General features: G+C 44.3%; 1 protein-coding gene across 2 annotated transcripts in view; it reads left to right on the top strand.

Annotated features, from left to right (window-relative positions):
* Window positions 1–3,032: 3,032 nt before the first annotated feature.
* KIF7 (kinesin family member 7) overlaps window positions 3,033–19,914 on the top strand; it is a 68,196-nt gene continuing 51,314 nt past the window's right edge. Inside the window, exons 1-4 of one of the 2 annotated variants that reach the window (XM_068275198.1) lie at window positions 3,033–3,103; window positions 7,767–8,096; window positions 10,504–10,704; window positions 18,193–18,610. In XM_068275198.1, coding sequence (XP_068131299.1) covers window positions 7,772–8,096; window positions 10,504–10,704; window positions 18,193–18,610 — 944 coding nt within the window. In that variant the 5' untranslated portion in view covers window positions 3,033–3,103; window positions 7,767–7,771. The remainder of the gene's footprint in view (window positions 3,104–7,766; window positions 8,097–10,503; window positions 10,705–18,192; window positions 18,611–19,914) is intronic. The other variant, XM_068275199.1, reaches the window with a different exon arrangement.

The raw sequence follows: 19,914 nt of genomic DNA, 5'->3' as shown, positions 1-19,914 counted from the left end.
AGCACGATAAGTACCAGCATCACTAGCATCACATGAACTTTGTTCTTTGTGTATGTTTATTGCCACTTCACTGTACACCTGCTGTGTTCAATTAAAGCTACAGTGCCAGACGCTTTCTACTCTCTTCCTTGTATGATATGGTCACAATGCTTGAATTGCATACGTCTTGAGCACGTAGCTGCTGCTGAAGCTGCCTGCACCACACTTGGCGGAACCATTTCCATCTGTTATCTCACTGAGTGCCTACCTACCCTCTTTTTAGTGTGTGTATATATATATATATATATATATAATATATATATATATATATATATATATATATATATATATATATATATATACCGGTATATATATATATATATTGCTCAGGTCTCCTTGAAGTTTGCTAAACAACATTTGGACAAGCAAATAAAATACTGGGAGAATGCAGTCTCGTCAGATTAGACCAAGATAAACTCTTTCGGCTTGATTCACAAAATAGTGCTAACTGTTAGCACGGCCGTTTTTGCGCGAATTTTCGCGCGCAATTAAACGCTTTCACGCGCAAAGTAAAATTCGTGTCTGCGCACAAAAACGATAAAGATTTAGAGTGAAAATTTGCATTTGCGCACGAAACCATTTAGTTGCACGCAAAAATCCTTAATTCCGCGCAAACGTGAAAATCCTCGTGAAAACGGCCGTGCTAACAGTTAGCACTCTTTTGTGAATCAAGCCCTTTGGATGTCATTGCTGACACCAGGGGCTTGATTCACAAAACGGTGCTAACCTACTTAGCATGCCTAAAGACTTTTGGGAGTGATAATAACCATTGCACTAAGTAGGCTAGCACCGTTTTGAGGAATAAACGTGCGCGCAAAGTCCCACGCGCAAGTCCGGTGCATGCGGAAAGTCGCATAGGGTTTAATGGGCGCATAAAACTTTATGCGCACTAAACTTTACGCGCGCAAACTATTACGTGCACATTAGCCTGTGAAGAGGCAGTTTGCACGTGATAAGCAGCTTTTCACTGGCGTGATAACAGTTAGCATGCTTTTGTGAATCAAGCTCCATGTGTGTAGAATTGGCACTGTACATCACTCCCAAAACACCATGCCAACAGAGAGGTTTGGGGGTGGGAACATCATGGTGTGGGGCAGTGGCATAGCTAAGGAGCTATGGACCCCGGTGAAAGTTTTACATGCCCCCCCCCCCCCCCCCCCCCCCGGCCCAAGGGCCCCGATGCGGTCGCTACCTCTGCATCCCCTAATGCTACGTCACTGGTGTGGGGATGTTTTTTAGCATATGGTACTGGCAGTCTTCAGACCACTGAAGGAAGGATGACTGAGAATTGTATTGGGACATTCTTAATAAGAATCTGCTGCCTGCTACCCACCAGAATGCTAAGGATGAAACAAGGGTTGGCATTTCTGACAGACAATTATCCTAAACACACAGTCAAGAAAACTCTCAAGAAGGAAACTGGAGCTGCTAGAATGGCTAGTCAATCACCCTAAGTTGAATCCATTTGAAAATCTATGGGTAAAACTGAAGATCAAAGTTCATAGAGGAGCAGGGGGTGCAGAGGTAGCGACCGCATCGGGGCCCTTGGGCCAGAGGGGCCCCGAAGGGTCCACCCTCTATCACAGTATTAGCTCTCTATTGGTCCTGTGCTGGTAATAATCACTTCTACAGATGCTTTGAATAGTAGTAATCCTTAACACACTGTTCCCCAACCCCTTCTTGCACCTCTGACACTGGGGTTGTCCTTGGCAGGTTTTGGTGCGCCGTATCAATTGTTATGTATAGAGTGCTTGGGGGGGCCCCATGTAAAACTTGCACCGGGGCCCACAGCTCTTTACCTACACCACTGTAGAGGAGGCCCCAGAACCTTCAACATTTTAAGCCAGTTTGTGTTAAAGAATAGGCCAACATCACACCTGAGTAATGCAAAATGTGGAGCAGACATGTAGATCAATTTGTTTTGATTGGTTGATCTAAGCATCTGCTCTACTGTACTCTCTCTGCATTAGTTTTGATAAACGTGTGATTGTTTTGGGTGAAATTTTAGCATGGGTACAGGTGTCTCCTAGATTTTGGCCACCATCCTTTTAGTAATCCACCAAGCCAAATACAACTCGGCTGACTGCTATTTAAGTTTTAGCAGAGAACTACTGCAGGCTTTTCATCCCTCCCACCTTTCTATAGCTGAGCAGTTCATCATTCACTACATTGATCAGGAAAAAATGCCAACCAAAGAAGTCACAGGTAATCTGGCCAGTTGCAGCCAGTCCTGCGCTCCTGCGCATACGTGGCTCAGCCACTCATGCGCCCCAATGCGCTAATGTGCCTAGATCTTTCTGCGCAGGCGCAATACTACTGCTCAGGTGCAGAATGCTCCCGGCTATGGGAGTGCAACAAAGGGTGCGTGCGAGGCTGGACTGAGCTTGAGCAGAAGAGCATGGTCGGATTACCAGAGAGAATTAGAAGAGAACAGAGCCGCCCGGGAGGACGGTGAGGGAGCCCACAAGCATCATCATGGGGCTGGAGGAAGCCCTAGGTAAGTAAGTAGAAATATAGCCTGGAGTACAATCTCAGGATCTCTTTAAGACTCTGAAACCACATGGTTTGAACACAGATTTCAGAATAAACTGTTTTATAGATAATTCTTACTGTGTATATATAATGGAATGCCATTTCTTTTTCTTTTTTTTAACAGACTCGCAATTTACTTTTTGGCCACAAGATGCCAGCACTGAGCATGTAAAACGACTTGTCACACTTAGTATGTATTTGTGTTTATTTTAATGTTGTGTGCAGCTTTTATACTTTTTTAAGCTTTCATTTATCTATGTTGATTCTAAGTACGTTTTAACCAGCCTGTTTTTTTTTTGTGCAAGGACTACATCTCCCATGAGTTTGTAGGCTGTGAGTTCACAGGCTTTGTTGGCAGCTGACACGCACTGAACCAATGAAGAGCAGTGCTTGTCAGATGACTAGCCCTGACCAATTAGAGCACTCAGACAAGCGATCAGCTGACTGCTCTCATCCAATGGCATGCTTCCAATTAGTTTCTATGAGAATCTCAGTGGAGGAGCATTTGAACTATGGATTATCACTAGATAAGGTAATTACTGTATATACAGGGATAATACACGTGTACGCTCGTTCTCCTATCCTCTGATGACGGTGGAGCTACAACTTCCCAGGGAGAAAGGAGGTCTCTGTTGTTTCCCTGCAAAGCTGATTACTTTTCTTTTTGTTGAAAAACTTTTGCATCTCTGGGAATACATCTCCACTTATGTATGTATTCTCTATAACATAATATAGTAGAGTTGCTGGTACATGATTCTGCATACTGTAAAAAAGTTTGCCGTGACTTTTCACACTTGCAGAACAACTTGCAACCCATCTCCAGGCTCAGTATTTGAGAAGGTGCCCAGTGTCAGAGCTTGTCATTATCTGACTGTACAGGTGCCGTTTGATTATCTCATTTTACTATAGATGACCATGCATGCACAGATTGCTCCCTAAAGTGCCAAACAGATTAAAGGGATACTGTAGGGGGGTCGGGAGAAAATGAGTTGAAGTTACTTTAAAGTCTGAAAACCACTACGCCTGCGTTACCGTGTCCTCGCTTCCCCTGATGTCACTAGAAGCGCACGGGGGAGGCACAGACCATACTGTGCCTGCGCAGTACGCTTCTGGTGCCATCAGCGGGAGTGAGGACACGGCAACGCAGGCGCAGTGGTTTTCAGACTTTAAAGTCTGAAATTCCAGAAGTGAACCGGAGGCGGGGCCAAAGCATCAGTGAGTGGCTGCGCAGGCCCAGGATGTCTGCGGGGGACCATTAGAAGCCCCGGGTAACTTCAACTCATTTTCCCCCGACCCCCCCTACAGTATCCCTTTAAGACCTCTTTTATCTGAATCTGATCAGAGAGGGTATCAAATACATCCATACACTGCACACAGATCTTCAATAGCTGTTCTCATGAAACTTTTTGAAAATGTATGTAACGGTTTGATACAGTGCAGCACCATGGGTTATCAGTCTGCTGTTTTCTCGCAGTGTCTGATCGACCAAAATTTTACATCCAGTGTAATGAGAAATATTGCAACCTGTAATATTTTGCAACTTGAATTGACTGTGTATGCATGCCTTCTTTCACATTTCCTGCCTGTCATTATTTGCAACTGCCAGTGTTTAGTTCCCTCCAGGGGGTGTTATTAGTTGCCCACCAGGGGGTTCTTTATTTCTGTGGGGGGTGGGGGTTATTAGTTGCCTAGTAGAGGAGGGTTCTCTGTGAGAATAAGGTTAAGTTGGGTTGGATTTTCTGATACAAATAAGAATTGAAATCAATGGTTAGGTTACACTTTCTAAAAGCTATAAGTATAAATTATTGCAACCGGTTGCAAAATATTATAAAGGTGCAAAAATGTTCACCGCACTGGTCATAATTTTGATCAATCTTTGCCACAAATTAATTGAAATTACTATCCATACGGCATGTGCTATAGATTTTCAGCAGATTCGGTCAGAGTCGCTTCGTACTACTGCACAGGTGCTGACCGTAGTAGTGCATGCGCAGTACAACCATGTTCTTACGTGGAGTGGAGCACAGAAATAAGAAGGGAGGGACCCGGTGCTGGAGCGGTGGGCTCATGGATGTATCAATTTTGAATTTAGTGATGCATATATTCCATGCTTGATAACTGAGTGGGATAATCATTGTATGTTATATGTGCGAGAGCTGACTAAATCCTTATGCTCTTTTATGTTTCCTTTTTTTGTACTGAGAGACATGTATTTTTGTTGAATAATAATGGGTATCGCATGATCTGAGATTAGAATGTGAAAATTGGGAAACTCTTAACCGAATCTAGCAAACAACCAGAATTGTACTTTTAAAGGACAACTGAGAGAGGGATATGGAGGCTGCCATATTTATTTCCTAGAAACACCAATTGCCTGGCAGTCCTGCTGATCCTCTTCCTATAATACTTTTTAGCCATAGACCCTAAACGAGCATGCAGCAGATCAGGTGTTTCTGGTATTATTGTCAGATCTGACAAGATTAGCTGCATGCTTGTTTCTGGTATTCAAGTACTGCTGTAGCGAAATAGATCATTGCCTGGGACCCTCCAGCTGATCAGGGCCAGTGTTCTCCCCAGGCTCTTTTAGCCAGGTGCTTCACTCAGCTAATTTTGGTGAGCACTCGGCTGTCATCGGCCCACCTCTTCCTCCTCCTATGCTGAAAGTAGAGTTGTGGCGGTTCTGCATCCCCCCGCCACACCCCACCCAGCTGGAAAAAAATTCTGTGGAGAACACTGAGGGCTGTGCTCCTTTTCTGCACAGTAGCATAGAGCCGTTTGTGCTCGAGTGGCTCTGCCTTACTGCCTACACATGGCTGTACTTGGACAGGCACAATATGGCCACACAAATACTTACACGCAAAGATAAGCACGACCCTGATCAGATTACCGACAAGCTTTTGCATGTAATCTTTGGAGGGTTGGAGCTCGGTAACAGGGGACCGGAGGATGCTGTGGGAAGTATCATTAGGATCCAGAGGCTTCCTTCTTCTTGGGTAAGTATGTGATTTTGTACCCGAGCTTTGGCACGAGTCCACTTTACATCTTACCTGAACTGACTTTTGATATGTGTGGTGTACATGTTATGGCCAAAGCCAGAAGATGGCCAAAGTGACAATGGCTGGTCATTTCTCAAAATGGCCAGTTTACAGTGGTTTGCAAAAGTATTCGGCCCCTTGATGTTTTCCACATTTTGTCACATTACTGCCACAAACATGAATCAATTTTATTGGAATTCCATGTGAAAGACCAATACAAAGTGGTGTACATGTGAGAATGAAACGAAAATCATACATGATTCCAAACATTTTTTACAAATCAGTAACTGCAAAGTGGTGTGTGCATAATTATTCAGCTCCCTGAGTAAATACTTTGCAGAACCACCTCTTGCTGCAATTACAGCTGCCAGTCTTTTAGGGTATGTCTCTACCAGCTTTGCACATCTAGAGACTGAAACCCTTGCCCATTCTTCTTTGCAAAATAGCTCCAGCTCAGTCAGATTAGATGGACAGCGTTTGTGAACAGCAGTGTTCAGATCTTGCCACAGATTCTCGATTGGATTTAGATCTGGACTTTTACTGGGACATTGTAGCACATGGATATGTTTTGTTTTAAACCATTCCATTGCTGCCCTGGCTTTATGTTTAGGGTCGTTGTCCTGCTGGAAGGAGAACCTTCATCCCAGTCTCAAGTCTTTTGCAGACTCCAAGAGGTTTTCGTCCAAGATTGCCCTGTATTTGGCTCCATCCATCTTCCCATCACCTCTGACCAGCTTCCCTGCCCCTGCTGAAGAGATGCACCCCCAGAGCATGATGCTGCCACATCATATTTGACAGTGGGGATGGTGTGTTCAGAGTGATGTGCAGTGTTTGTTTTCCGCCACACACAGCGTTTTGCATTTTGGCCAAAAAGTTCCATTTTGGTTTCATCTGACTAGAGCACCTTCTTCCACATGTTTGCTGTGTCCCCCACATGGCTTTTGGCAAACTGCAAATGGGACTTCCTATGCTTTTCTGTTACAAATGGCTTTCTTCTTGCCACTCTTCCATAAAGGTCAACTTTGTGCAGTGCATGACTAATCCTACGACTGTCATATGGACAGATTCCCCCACCTGAGCTGTAGATCTCTGCAGCTCGTCCAGAGTCACCATGGGCCTCTTGACTGCATTTCTGATCAGCGCTCTCCTTGCTCAGCTTGTGAGTTTAGGTGGAAGGCCTTGTCTTGGTAGGTTTACAGTTGTGCCATACTCCTTCCATTTCTGAATGGTCGCTTGAACAGTGCTCCGTGGGATGTTCAAGGCTTTGGAAATCTTTTTGTAGCCTAAGCCTGCTTTACATTTCTCAATAACTTTATCCATGACCTGTCTGGTGTGTTCTTTGGACTTCATGGTGTTGTTGCTCCCAATATTCTTTTAGACAACCTCTGAGGCCGTCACAGAGCAGCTGCATTTGTACTGACATTAGATTACACACAGGTGCACTCTATTTAGTCATTAGCACTCATCAGGCAATGTCTATGGGCAACTAACTTCACTCAGACCAAAGGGGGCTGAATAATTACGCACACCCCACTTTGCAGTTATTGAGTTGTAAAAAATGTTTGGACTCGTGTATGATTTTCTGGACTTGCTTCCTCTAAACTAGCTTCATTAGAATTAACAAGTTTTCACACCTGTTGTGCATCTGAGGGACTCTAAACCTATTTAAGCACTACCTGGTCAGCAGTGCAGGGGTCATGGGAATACCTGAAGAAGCCCAACACCAAATTTCAGCCTGCAAATCTTCTGCTAGTGAGTCTTTGCAGCTACCTAGAATAGGTAACTATACACACTACAATGCACCTATGCCTTTGATATGCTACTATGCCTATGCTTTTGATAGAATCACAGCACACGGGCTTAGCCACACCATCCTACCCATCTACCACCGTAACATAGAGACCGTCAATGAGATGCAAATAATTATGGTTAACATGCGATGATGCAAATTGTATGCAGATTGGACCTGGGTAAATTTTGCATGCAGGCTGAAGATTTTTTGTATCCCATCTTTGTATACCATTAATCCTTATTTAGAGCAGAAATAGAGGGACTGTCATTTTCTCAACAAAAGTGGAATTCCTCTTTTATATAAATGATATATTTAGATCTCTACAACCAATACATAAAGTAATAATCCTCTTATTATCTGTTGTACAGCAGTCATGGCTCCTAAAGCCCAACCGGTCCGAGGGGAGGAGACAGCAGTGCGTGTGGTGGTCAGGGTCCGCCCATTGCTACCTAAAGAGGTGCTCCATGGACAGCAGACATGCATCCACATTGATCCGGACAAGCAGAAGCTAACACTGGGCTCCAACAGGCACTTCCACTTCCAGGATATTGTGGATGAAACCCGCAGCCAGGAAACAGTATACCTTCGCTGTGTGCAGCCATTGCTTGAAGCTTTCTTTCAAGGCTTTAATGTCACTGTGGTAGCTTATGGACAGACTGGGTCAGGAAAAACCTATACTATTGGAGAAGCAAGCATATGTGAGTATATCTAGGATGGAAAAAGTAATAGTAGTAGACTTCCCCACTCTCACTGATTTGTATAAGGAGTTGTTACCATAAACTAGTACCTATGAACATGATCACAGAGCTGCAGTTCAAAGTCTGTTAACTGGATCAGTCGTATAAACATCCCTGCCAAAATCAAAATGACAAATCCCAGCATTTGGCTAGTGCTGACTAGTTCAGCACTCTCCCACATGGCTAAATTCACACTGGAAGTTTTGAGGGTTTTTCCCTATCCTCTAAAGCTGCCATTATGGTAATTATAGTTTTTATGTACATGAGGATGGTGCTGTTAAAGGCATTTAAAGGACAACTGAAGTGAGAAGAATATGGTAGCTGACATATTTATTTCCTTTTAAACAACACCAGTTGCCTGGCAGCCCTGCTGGTCTATTTGGCTGCAGTAGTGTCTGAATAACACCAACAAGCATGCAGCTAATCTTGTCAGATCTGATAATAATGTCACCTTATCTTCTGCATGCTTGTTCAGGGTCTATGGTTAACCGTATTAGAGGAAGAGGATCAGCAGGATAGCCAGGCAACTGGTATTGCTTCAAAAGAAATAAACATGGCAGCCTCCACATACCTCTCGCTACAGTTGTCCTTTGAGGGCCCATTTCCACTACAGCGGAAAATGGTCTGAATTCCCAGAGTTTCCCCGCAGCCAGATCGCGCTGGGAAACTCTATCATAGGGATAATGCTGCCGCTGTCCGAAACGCTTGCCATAGCGATTTGTCTGGTTTGCAGCATTTTTCTGTGCGGGCAGCAGAGAATCTCATCATAGCCATGCATGGCACGGCTTCCGGGATTTGGTTGCGTACTTGCACATCAAGGAAGTGCCGCAGAGCGTCTCGTAGGACGCACAGCGGCTAGTGGTAACGGGCCCTAAATCACCCACAGCCGTGTACATGTTTATATACTGCCATATTGGTTTTTGCAGCGAGCTTGGGATTGTTTCTAAGGATAACTAAGTTTAGCTTTTTTTTTATAACCACTGGCTGCTCTCTAATATCTGGCTTGCTGGTTCCTGAAAAGCATCTGTGGTTTTCCAGACAATTCCAAAACCATGAGTTTGAACTTAGGCTTTAATTTCCCATCCCTATCTTGCATTTCCTGTATGTAGAAGTGGCGAGACATTGTCACAGCTGCACCTGTAGGATTCCTGCACAATGCTAGTTCTGTGGCAGTTCTTTACTTCTACTGGTCCCCATAGAGCAGGCTTTCTCAACCAGGGTTCCATGAGTACTCTGCAGGGGTTCCTTGGCATTTTCCCCCATTATGGGGGGAGTATAATAGAGCACATTATAATAGGGGGTACTGTAAAAAGAAGCACTAAATTAGGGTCAGAATAATAATGAGATAATGAGTACATTAATAAAAAGCACTAGGATAAGGAGACCATATAATGAGTGGCAGTGTAATATATGGGGTAGTGAAATAAACAGCCTCACCTACTCTACACCTCATGCAAAAAAATAAATGCAGGGGTTCCTCGAGATCAAAACATTGTTTGCAGGGGTTCCTTGAGATGTAAAAGTTATTTGCAGGGTTCCTCCAGGGTAAGACGGTTGAGAAAGGCTGCCATAGACTATCACAAGGGGATGCATGCACAAGCAACGGCTAATGCTAGCCTATAAGAGCTAGGACTGCATCCCCTGCTCAGTATTTGAATGTGGCAAAGATAACGACTGATAACCACGTTCCACAGAATGTGGGAGCTAAGGATAAAGAGTTATGAGCTAGCGCTGAATTAGTCCTCACTAACACTATGCTGAGATTTTTTTTTATCTTGACTTTTAATAGGCTGTTGGCTGTATAAATAACAAAGCTCTAACAGCAACTGGATGAAAAAACACAGACCTCCCCCAGAAATACTTACCGAGCCTCCAGCAATGTCTTGTAGTCTCCCTGCGGCTTCTAGCTGGCCCCTGGTGGCTTCCTGGCGTCCTCTGTGGGCGTAAGCTGTGGTGTCATCTGGCCCGCATTGGGTCAGGCACACCGTCTTCTGTGCACAGCACCGTAAAGCCGCTAGAAGCTGCAGGGAGACTACAAGACACCGCTGGAGGCTCTGTAAGTATTTTAAATGCCTCCAACTCCCCCCCCCCCCCCCACCCCTCAAAAAAAAAAAGTCTTCATTATCTATTACGCAAGCCGGTTAGTTGAGACTTCCGGTTGCCTGACTTCAATATAAGGAGAACTCTGCAGTAGTATACTTGAGATATTCATATGTAAAACTTACTTCCCTCTTTTAAAAATCACTTACTGCTGGCTTAAATTACATAGAATTTGCATGACTTTGTTGGCATAGATCCTATTGCTCTCTTTTGCTGCTTTAATAGTACCATGCAGTAAATCTTTTTTTTTTTTTTTTTTTTCTTGTAGCTTCCATCTCGGAGGATGAGCAGGGCATCATACCACGAGCTATGGCTGAAATCTTTCAACTAGTTGATGAGAATGATCTGATTGATTACACCATCCGAGTGTCCTACCTAGAGGTCTACAAGGAGGAGTTCAGTGATCTGCTGGAGGTGCAGACATCTAGTAAAGACATCCTAATCCGAGAGGATGACAAAGGCAATGTCGGTAAGATATGCTAGCAATATTCCACTGAGTGTGTCTGCAATGATGAAAGGCATTTCCCAGATATGCTCAAGGCATCCATACACTTATCGATTTTCTCATTCAATTTGCAGTAGATTCGACAACTCAGATCAACTTTGCTTTAAATCGATCCCCCCCAAAATGTGTAATTGGTTGACTTTCAGTAAATTTTGACTGAAAATTGATGGAAAGCATTAATCGGAGAGAAAATGTAGGTCCAACAGGGACAGGGCAAGAGCAGTGGTAGATCGCCTGGAAATATTATTGCACTGTACTGAACAGTGCAGTACAGCAGTGGCCTATTTATATAGGTAATTCTAATACTGCTGTGGCCTATTTGTATAGGTAACGGAGTGCGGCATGGCAACATACTGTGCGTATTAACAGTTACAGTGAAGTTGTTTTCATTGACTATATGCTTCACTGTATGTGACGCAATGCTCTGATCGTATGCAGCCCCACTTTCCCGTTATGAGTTGTGTCTGTGCTGTCACAGCGAACACAATGTAATGGTCACTGTGAATATTGCCTCAGCTAAAGGCTGTGATATATTTTGAGTGTATTATGTCATTTTTGAGAAAAAGTACGTTTCTACAAATCAACTATAACAAAATCACATAAACCTTACAATGCAGTTCCTGGGCAGCAGTGAGCCAGGACCCCTGAAAAAGATGCTGCCGGCACCTCATGTTTTTTTATTTTATCCCTTCTTATTGCTGCTGGTGGAAGCCTGTACTTTGTGGTTGCATATGGTTGATTGGTATATCTAGCTCCTGAATTTGACACCACTGAACCTCATCTGCCTGAGCATGGAGAAAAATTATGTTTTCCCAGAACGTCATTTCGGACAGCACCCCTGGATGAGACCTGTCTCCCTCCCCACTGTGGACAGGAAACTGTTAAAAGAAGAATTTGCATAAGCAATAGGCAGCCACATATAAGATACTACACCTGCCACAGTACCTCAGTTTAGTTTCCTGTCCCGGACGGGATGCATGGGAGAGGTCTCCAGGAGTGCCATCCATGTCAGGCGGCAGGGGCAGCGTTTTCCAGGGCTCCAAGCAGCGCTGTTCAGTGAACAGTCGGAGCCCTGCAGCGTGGAGGAGGCTTCTCCATCGGAGGCAGCAACTTTATGCGCGCATGTGCGTGCATTGGAGAGAGGTCACTTCCGGTTGAACCGGAGGTAGTCACGCGCTGGCGTCCCGCGTGATCTGAAGTCTGAGCCGGGCGGCAGGGGCCGCGGCGGTGATTAGGAATCGGCATACAGCTGATTCCTTAAGGTAAGAAGCTGATTAAGCATATGCTTAGCCGGCAGGGGCCGCATGCATAATTGGATCAGCTGCATCAAATCAGCAGCACAGGTATAAGTTTGTAGAGTCCATGATGCACTCTGGTTTGTGGCTGAGATCATGGAGGACGCCTCTGGGTCAGCTCCTGCACAATCTGCTGAATCTGCCCAGGATCCCTCTCTGGCAAGTAGATGTGATTATGTTTCTTCTGCTTGGCTGGATGTATGTTATGTATAGAGGGATTTGTCTAATGGCTGGCTATCGTTTATTATGTTTTATACCCAAAAGACATAAGACTGAGAAGGTTGAAAAGTCTGAAAAATCTTCTACTCAGTCCAGTCAGCATGGATTGGCAACTCTGAATGGAAATGGTGCCAGTATTGTACAGAGAAGGTCCACAGCAATAGGAAATTAAAGATTCTGCTATTGCTTCTACCGCCTCAGCTGCTTCAGATGGGCCTGGGACTAGTACTGCTATGGCCTATCTACCTGTTATAGCTAATCCATCATCTCCTATGTTGTCTGCACCTCTAACTATGCCTCCTGCTTCCAAGAGACATAGGCCTCTATTGAGCATTCCTGCATGCGGTAATGCTCAAAACAGCTGACTTTACCCACCATTTAGTAAAGTGTGCATTCATAAAACCTGTGTCCGCATGAAAATCTATAATTCCTGAGCAGGTGCGGGAAATTAACACCTTGTGTGGAGATTATCACAACACAGGTCACTGAAGGTTAATTCTTAAAAATTAAAGCAGGCAAATGTGAGCAGAGAAACCCTGGCTGTTTAGAGAAGGCGATAAGCCAGCCATAACAGGCAAGCTAATGGAGAGACAGACCTCCCGGGCAGCTGCAGTGAGAGCAGAACAAACTGCATCCCAGAATACCCAGGCTGTGTTTTTAACCCCTTGGGTACCTGTTTTCAGATAAATTTCACATCAGAAAGCCTGCATGTGTAACATTCTTGAAGTTCTTCTAAGCTGCAGCAATTAAATAGATTGTTTAAAAGAACTAGACAGATTCAGGGCAAGGAGAGGCAATTTAAACAAAAATGCACATGTAAAGGAATGCTGGGGCTGCCTCCTTTATAGTAACTCTCTCTGCACAGAGAAAATGTATCAAACTAGGAGGAAGATTTGAGTAAAACTGACTAAGGGCCTTTTTTTCATTACCCTGCGAGCTACGATTTGATTCTGATCACGAGGTACGTTAAACTAATGGAAACTGCAGCAGCAATTTCCATTAGTGCAATCTGATTGCGATGCGATTTGGACAAAGCACAATCGTCATCCTCCTGCATTGTATGCAATTGAGCTGTACTAGAAGTATAGTAGCGCAATCGCATAGTGGAAATTGAAGTACGATTGGGATCGCAAATGTGGTTGCGATCGCATTTCATAGTGGAAAAGAGCCCTAACCGCAATGTTTTTTTCCTGAATTAATGAAAGACTTACTAATAGGTATTAAGTCTGAGCAGAAATCTTTGACACCTTTGGATCAAATGTATGAGAGTTTGGCGGATCCTCATTCTCGGTTTATTCCAGTCCATTCTACTTTTAAGATTAGGATTAAGGAGTGGGATAATCCTAGGAAAAGGTTTTTTTTTTGGCCCAGATCATTATCTAAATGTTGTTTTTCTCCTGAAGATCAGGGTTTTTGGGAACCCCACCTAAATTAGGTCCATATTTTTCAAGGGTATCAAACAAAACTGACCTACTTTTTTGAGGATTTCTGGGAAATTTTGAATGATTTCCCTAAAGTTTGGAATGCTTCCAATTATCTAGTGGACGCTTCAGATGATACGGTTAAACTTATGGCCAGAACTACGGCATTAGTTAATTCAGCCAGAAGAGGTGTATGGGTAAAAACTTGGAATGATGACAATTCTTCAAAATCAAGTTATGTGGTGTACCTTGTGAAGGGGGTCTGCTGTTTGAGTCAGTTAGACAACCCTCTAGACAGAACGGCAGACACACATGTAAAAAAAAAAAAAAAAAAAAAAAAAAAGGATTCCTGTTAAAGGAATTCTATCGATTTCACATATTTTCAATTGACACAGGAATTGTTTGGGAAGTGTTGCTAAGTACTGGTGTATACATTTTTAGTAGCAACCTTTTTGTTTACTGTTATCAAAATGCTTTCAAACTTTACTGACAAAACTGACTCCGAGCCATGAGGAGAGGGGAAATTCCCCTCACACTTGATCAGATAACTCTGTGTAACTGTGTGTGACAGAGAGAACAGCTGCAGCTTCTGTGTCCTGTTTTGGACTGAAGTGTCTGTAGAGAGCAGAGGAAATGTAACTAATTGTTACAGCTTTTCATACTGTTTTTTGCTTTCAGAGTTTGTTTGATATTTGCTTTCTGTAGTCCGATATGCAACTCTGGCTGTGCATTGAAGTAGACACCCCTTCTGCAATTGATTTGTCCCAATATAGCTAATCCTACCCTCAGTAAATTACAGCTTTTGCCTCTGATATTTAACATGAAAGGTAGGGAAATGTTTACACAGCAACTTAGACATTATTTGTACATTGTTATTTTAGAACACTTGGGTATTGATAGTATTCCTTTAAGAAAGGACCTTTTCAAAGTAAACGGTCCTTTCGTCCCTCCTTCTAAGAATAAGTCAGATCCCTAGTCCTCTAAGGGCAGGAGATGGGCTCTCTACAAGTCACAGAAGCCTAAGGGCCTGTTCAGACTGCACACGTTTCCAGCTGCGTTTTGGAAACGCGTGCAGAAGGCCAACACGCACGACATCAGACAGTGCATAGAGTGCACTGTCTGATGTTCACACTGCATGCGTTCCGGACCTGTGCGGTCCGGGAACGCATGCTGCACGCAGATTTAGCAAAAAACGCACGGCTGTCCCATTCACTTTTCAGTGATGGGATCAGCCACGCAACGTCGTACGCGTTGCGTTCCGCATGCGTGGCTGTCCGTGTTTGTAATGTGAACCGGCCCTAAGTCCAACTTCACTTTTACTAAGAAGTCAGATAAGCAATGACGCTAGTATTCCAGTGAGATGGAGAATTGCAAATTTCAAAACATGGCAACTACAGTGCACAAAATATTGGTTATTTAGGCTTTTCACAGTGGGACGTTACAGGCGCAGGTTAGAGCAGCCTGTAACGCAGCCCAGCTCACAGTAATGAAAAATCAATGGGCTGTTCACAGTGCCCACGTTGTGTTACACTGTAACGCTGGACGTTTAAAGAAAGTGCATCATGCTGTGCGTTATACACGGTTTTAGCCGCATTAGACTGTTTGCATATGCTCAATAATGTGTGTTTTGTTTTTTTTTTGTTTTTTTTTTTCTTGCAGGAGAGGAGGGGAGAGTCCGCTGTTGTGGCCATCCACATGACTTATTAATATGCACTGCAGTGTTAACTTCCTGGAGCGGCCGCTTATTGGCTGGCAGGACCACGTGATGCGGAGTTTTCCGATCACGTGCTCTCCACAGTCTTTTGCCGCATGTGCCGTTTTCGTCCGATAGTATGCGTCAAAAAGTACGCATCACAGACCCATCAGGAGACGCATAACGTGGCTCTAAATAGCATCCAACTTCAAAGCTCACATGCGTTGCGTTGGGGGCACGTTATGTGACCTTAGCGTCGCATCTAACGCAACGTCTTAGTGGGAAAGAGCCTTTAAAGTGTTTTTTTGGAGGGATACAGAATAGAGTTCAGCCAGCCTCCTTTTAAGAGCTTTTGCATTACTTCCCGCTTGCAGGACCAAATAAAGTTTTCAGCCCTACAATCGAAAGTCCTTTCCCTGTTTAGAAAAAAAGGGTAATTCGAGAAGTACCGAAATGTCAGAGGACAGGGATTCTATTGCCCTGTGTTTTTTCTAGTAAAGGAGCTACAGGGAAATTATCAGTTCATACTAAATTTAAAGAGTCTAAACCAGAAGGTAAAATACAGAAAATTCAGGATGGATTTGATCTATTATTCATCTCTTACAGAAGGACGATTTCCTAGCCTTTCTAGACTGAAAAGATGCGTATCTTCAATTACCGATACATCTGTCTTCTCAATAATACTTAAGGTTTGCCATCCAGATGGAGGAAGAGGTAAGAATGTATCAGTTTAATGCTTTGCCCTTCGGATTATCCTCAACTCCAGGGTTGTTTATGAAGGTAATGTCTGGGGTTCTGGCTACACTTAGACAGAGAAAGGTTAACATTTTGGGTTACCTTGACTTTCTGTTTTGGTGGACATCTCCCAATTCGGTAAGAGATCAGATTGTTGCGACAATAGTCTTACTACAAGATCTAGGTTGGATCATTAATTGGGAGAAATCTTCCTTAATTAAATCCTACACAGATTATACATTTGTTTGGGCTATTTCATTAGCATATCAGACACAGGGGAAGCAATTCAATTCTATCATGGCTCATTCCACAAGAGGAATTTCGACTTCCTGGGCAGAGAGGGCAGGGGCCTCTATAGATCAGATCTGCAGAGCTGCGACCTGGTCAAGTCACAATACGTTTGTAAAGCACTATCGCCTTAATGTATCTGCCTCTGCAGGGTTATCCTTCAGAAGGAAAGTTTTGCAAGCTGTGGTCCCACCCTAAGGTTTTAACTCTTGTATATCGTCTCATCCAGGGGTGCTGTCCGAAATGGCGTTCTGGGAAAGACCACTTTACTTACGGTAAAGTCTTTTCCAGTAGTCATGAGGACAGCACCCCTGCAACCCGCCCTTATTTGGGTAGGAAAGAGAAATAAGTTTGTGTAAGCATCATTAAATGTCCGTGTCATCTTTTTATTAACTGAGGTACTGTGGCAGGTGTAGTATCTTATATGTGGCTGCCTATTGCTTATGCAAATTCTTCTTTTAACAGTTTCCTGTCCACAGTGGGGAGGGAGACAGGTCTCATCCAGGGGTGCTGTCCTCATGACTACTGGAAAAGACTTTACCGTAAGTAAAGTGGTCTTTTTTGGCTTTTGAAAGCTGATTAGATTTTTCTATTCAGAAAATGTACCCACTGGGGACTAGAGGTAGTTTTGCATTCTAACAGCATTCAGTATGTCCATCATTGTGTCCGGAGGAGTAGACTGGTGACCGTGTTTCTGATTTAAAACATTGTCAGAATGAGCCGGGGTGCAGCATTAACTCAGGGGACACCCCCGCAACAAGATAATAATGGGACCTCCTCCTTGAATCCAAACCCTGCTCCCTCCCCCCATTTAACTGGAAAGACACACATACACGCCTTCCCTCCCACACCATCTCCCCACATAGTAGAGGAGCGCAGCAGAACAGTGTAATATTTACCTACTCCATCAGTTGGCGCGTGTAACGTCACACACGTTATGCTGGCAAGCATGTGGGGCACGTGTATGAAGGCGGAGCCAGCGGCGGACATGGACTGGTAAAGTGTACTGCACGGGAAGGGGCTACATTTTACATTGGAGTGACCTTGCCGGGTGTTCTGTCGCATTTGTTGCTTGTCCTGCTATCGCACGCCATTACCGCCTTGCACCCGATCAAGCATGTTGGCCCTGCATCTTGCAGCATGTCCGATTGATGCATGTGACCAACTTAGGCCTGAATTTGGTCGCATTGTCGATCGGGTATACCCTTGTCGGCACCGATTTTCATCAGATTATAATAATTGAATTGGATGGCCGATCGACCACCAAGTCGCCTGATGTATAGCTACCTTTAGTTTTAGACTGTTCAATAAATGTTGAATCTTCGTAAACAATTTGGCCCATGACAGACTGTTTTAGATTTTGTCCCCTTACGTGATTGAGTTTGACACCCCTGGTGTAGAGGCCCCCCAGAGTTTGTGTCCTTACTCCGGCCATATAACATGCATAGTGCATACAGTGCATAAACCTAGCAAAACTTTTAGAACACATATCATAGAAAGGTGAGGGGGGGAACCTAGAAGAAAAATATTTTGGCAGGTAAGTATCCATATTCATAAACGGAATAAAAATGCAAGTAAACACTAATATCTGGACTTGCTGCTTGAAAAGATTGCAATAAGTATCTTCCTTTCACTTAATATACTTGTTTTAATATTCTATACACTGTAATTAATTTTGTTTGACTGTTTATTGATATAAGTAGAATACTTACAAATATTTAGGGTAATGGCCATATTGCTATGTAAGGATTGGAGTGTGTGCTTACCTGCATGCCCATGTCTATTTTTGTCTGTCTTCCAGTGCTGTGTGGTGTAAAGGAGACAGAAGTAGAAGGCCTGGATGAGGTGCTCAGCCTGTTAGAGGTGGGCAATGCTGCTAAACACACGGGAGCCACACAAGTCAATACACATTCCAGCCGCTCTCATACAATCTTCACTGTCACCATGGAACAGAGGAGAGTGGCTGGTCGAGTCACCAGAATAACCAATGGGGAAGATGGCTCCATACTTGCGTTTGGCCAGGTTCTGTCTTCCAAGTTCCACTTTGTAGACCTGGCTGGTTCTGAGCGGATTCTGAAAACGGGCAACACTGGAGAGCGGCTGAAGGAAAGCATTCAGATTAACACTGGACTTCTGGCGCTGGGAAATGTCATTAGTGCTCTGGGTGACCCAAAACGGAAGAGCAGCCATATTCCCTACAGGGATTCCAAGATCACCAGGTATTGTGCCCTGGTCCAGATACTCAGTCATGTCTCCATGTCTCTCCTAGTCATATTGCAGATGTGCTGCTTGTGGTATGTGACATGTTGGCAGATTCACTATGCCATTATGTTACATCCACCCAAAAGAATATAATTTTACTTTCTAATCTAAGCAGGGATGTTCTTGTTGAGGCTAGCTGGTACTTGTATGTAAGACTAGTTCATGCTAGAGTGCAGAAGGGTCTGACCTGAGGGTGACCTATTTTGAAATGAGGTGGAAATTCAGTTTAAATGTGTGTGTATAGCAACTAATCAACACAGGCTAATCAAGTTCTGCAATTTAGTGCTTTAACCACTCGAGTGACCAGGCTATTTTTTACAATTTAGGTCACTGCAGCTTTAAGGGCTCACTGCACGGCCGTACAACTCAACACACAGGTGATTTCCCCCCCCCCTTTTTCTGCCCACCAACAGAGCTTTCTGTTGGTGGGCTCTGATCCCTGCCAGCATGTTTGTTTGTTTTTGTTTTATTTGTGTTTTTTTGTTTTTAAATGTGACTCATTTTTTTAATTCCCGGCCCTCCCTCCCTCTGCAAGCCAATCACCGTGCTCGGCTGTCACCCGATCGCTCCTGTGCCTCCCCGGGGGACAGCCAAGTGACACGGCTGTCCCCAGTACAGCGCTGCCTTAGATAGCAGCGCTGTACTTTGTAAATAGACAGCAGTTTCACCGTCTTAACAGTCTCCCAGCAGCGATGGGAGATGCGCGCACATCAGCGCGTGCAATCTCATTCAAAGCCCCACCCCAGGACTTCACGCCAATTGGCGTTGAGCGGTCCTGGGGCTGCCACCACGTTCACACCATTTGGTGTGGAGCAGTCGGCAAGTAGTTAACCTAGGAGTTGTGGCTTTAAGACAGGGGTCTCAAACTCAATTTACCTGGGGGCCGCAGGAGGCAAAGTCAGGATGAGGCTGGGCCGCATAAGGGATTTCACAAAAAAAGTCCTCAAATGTCATTATTAACAGTTTTAATTATTTCTTCTGAACATGAAGTGTCCTACCTCATAGTTCGCTTCAGTGCTCCCATTACAAGTAATCCGCCGTGTCCCCGCCGCAAAACGAGGGCTGCAGAGCCCCCTAATCGCCCAGGGGAGCAATCCGCCGGCATTTCCTGGAAGGGGCAGAGCTTTCAGCTTCAGCTCTGCCCCTCCTGACGTCAATCGAGGTGGATCGCCGCCTCTGCCCGCCCCTCAAACGATTGAAGTCTGGAGGGGCAGAGCTACAGCTGGAAGCTCTGCCCCTCAGCGCAGTCGTGGATGTTTGC

The sequence above is a fragment of the Hyperolius riggenbachi genome, chromosome 3, assembly GCF_040937935.1.
Source record: "Hyperolius riggenbachi isolate aHypRig1 chromosome 3, aHypRig1.pri, whole genome shotgun sequence".
Lineage (NCBI taxonomy): Eukaryota > Metazoa > Chordata > Amphibia > Anura > Hyperoliidae > Hyperolius > Hyperolius riggenbachi.
The sequence above is the reverse complement of the archived record's forward strand: the minus strand, read 5'-3'. Positions and strand labels throughout refer to the sequence as shown.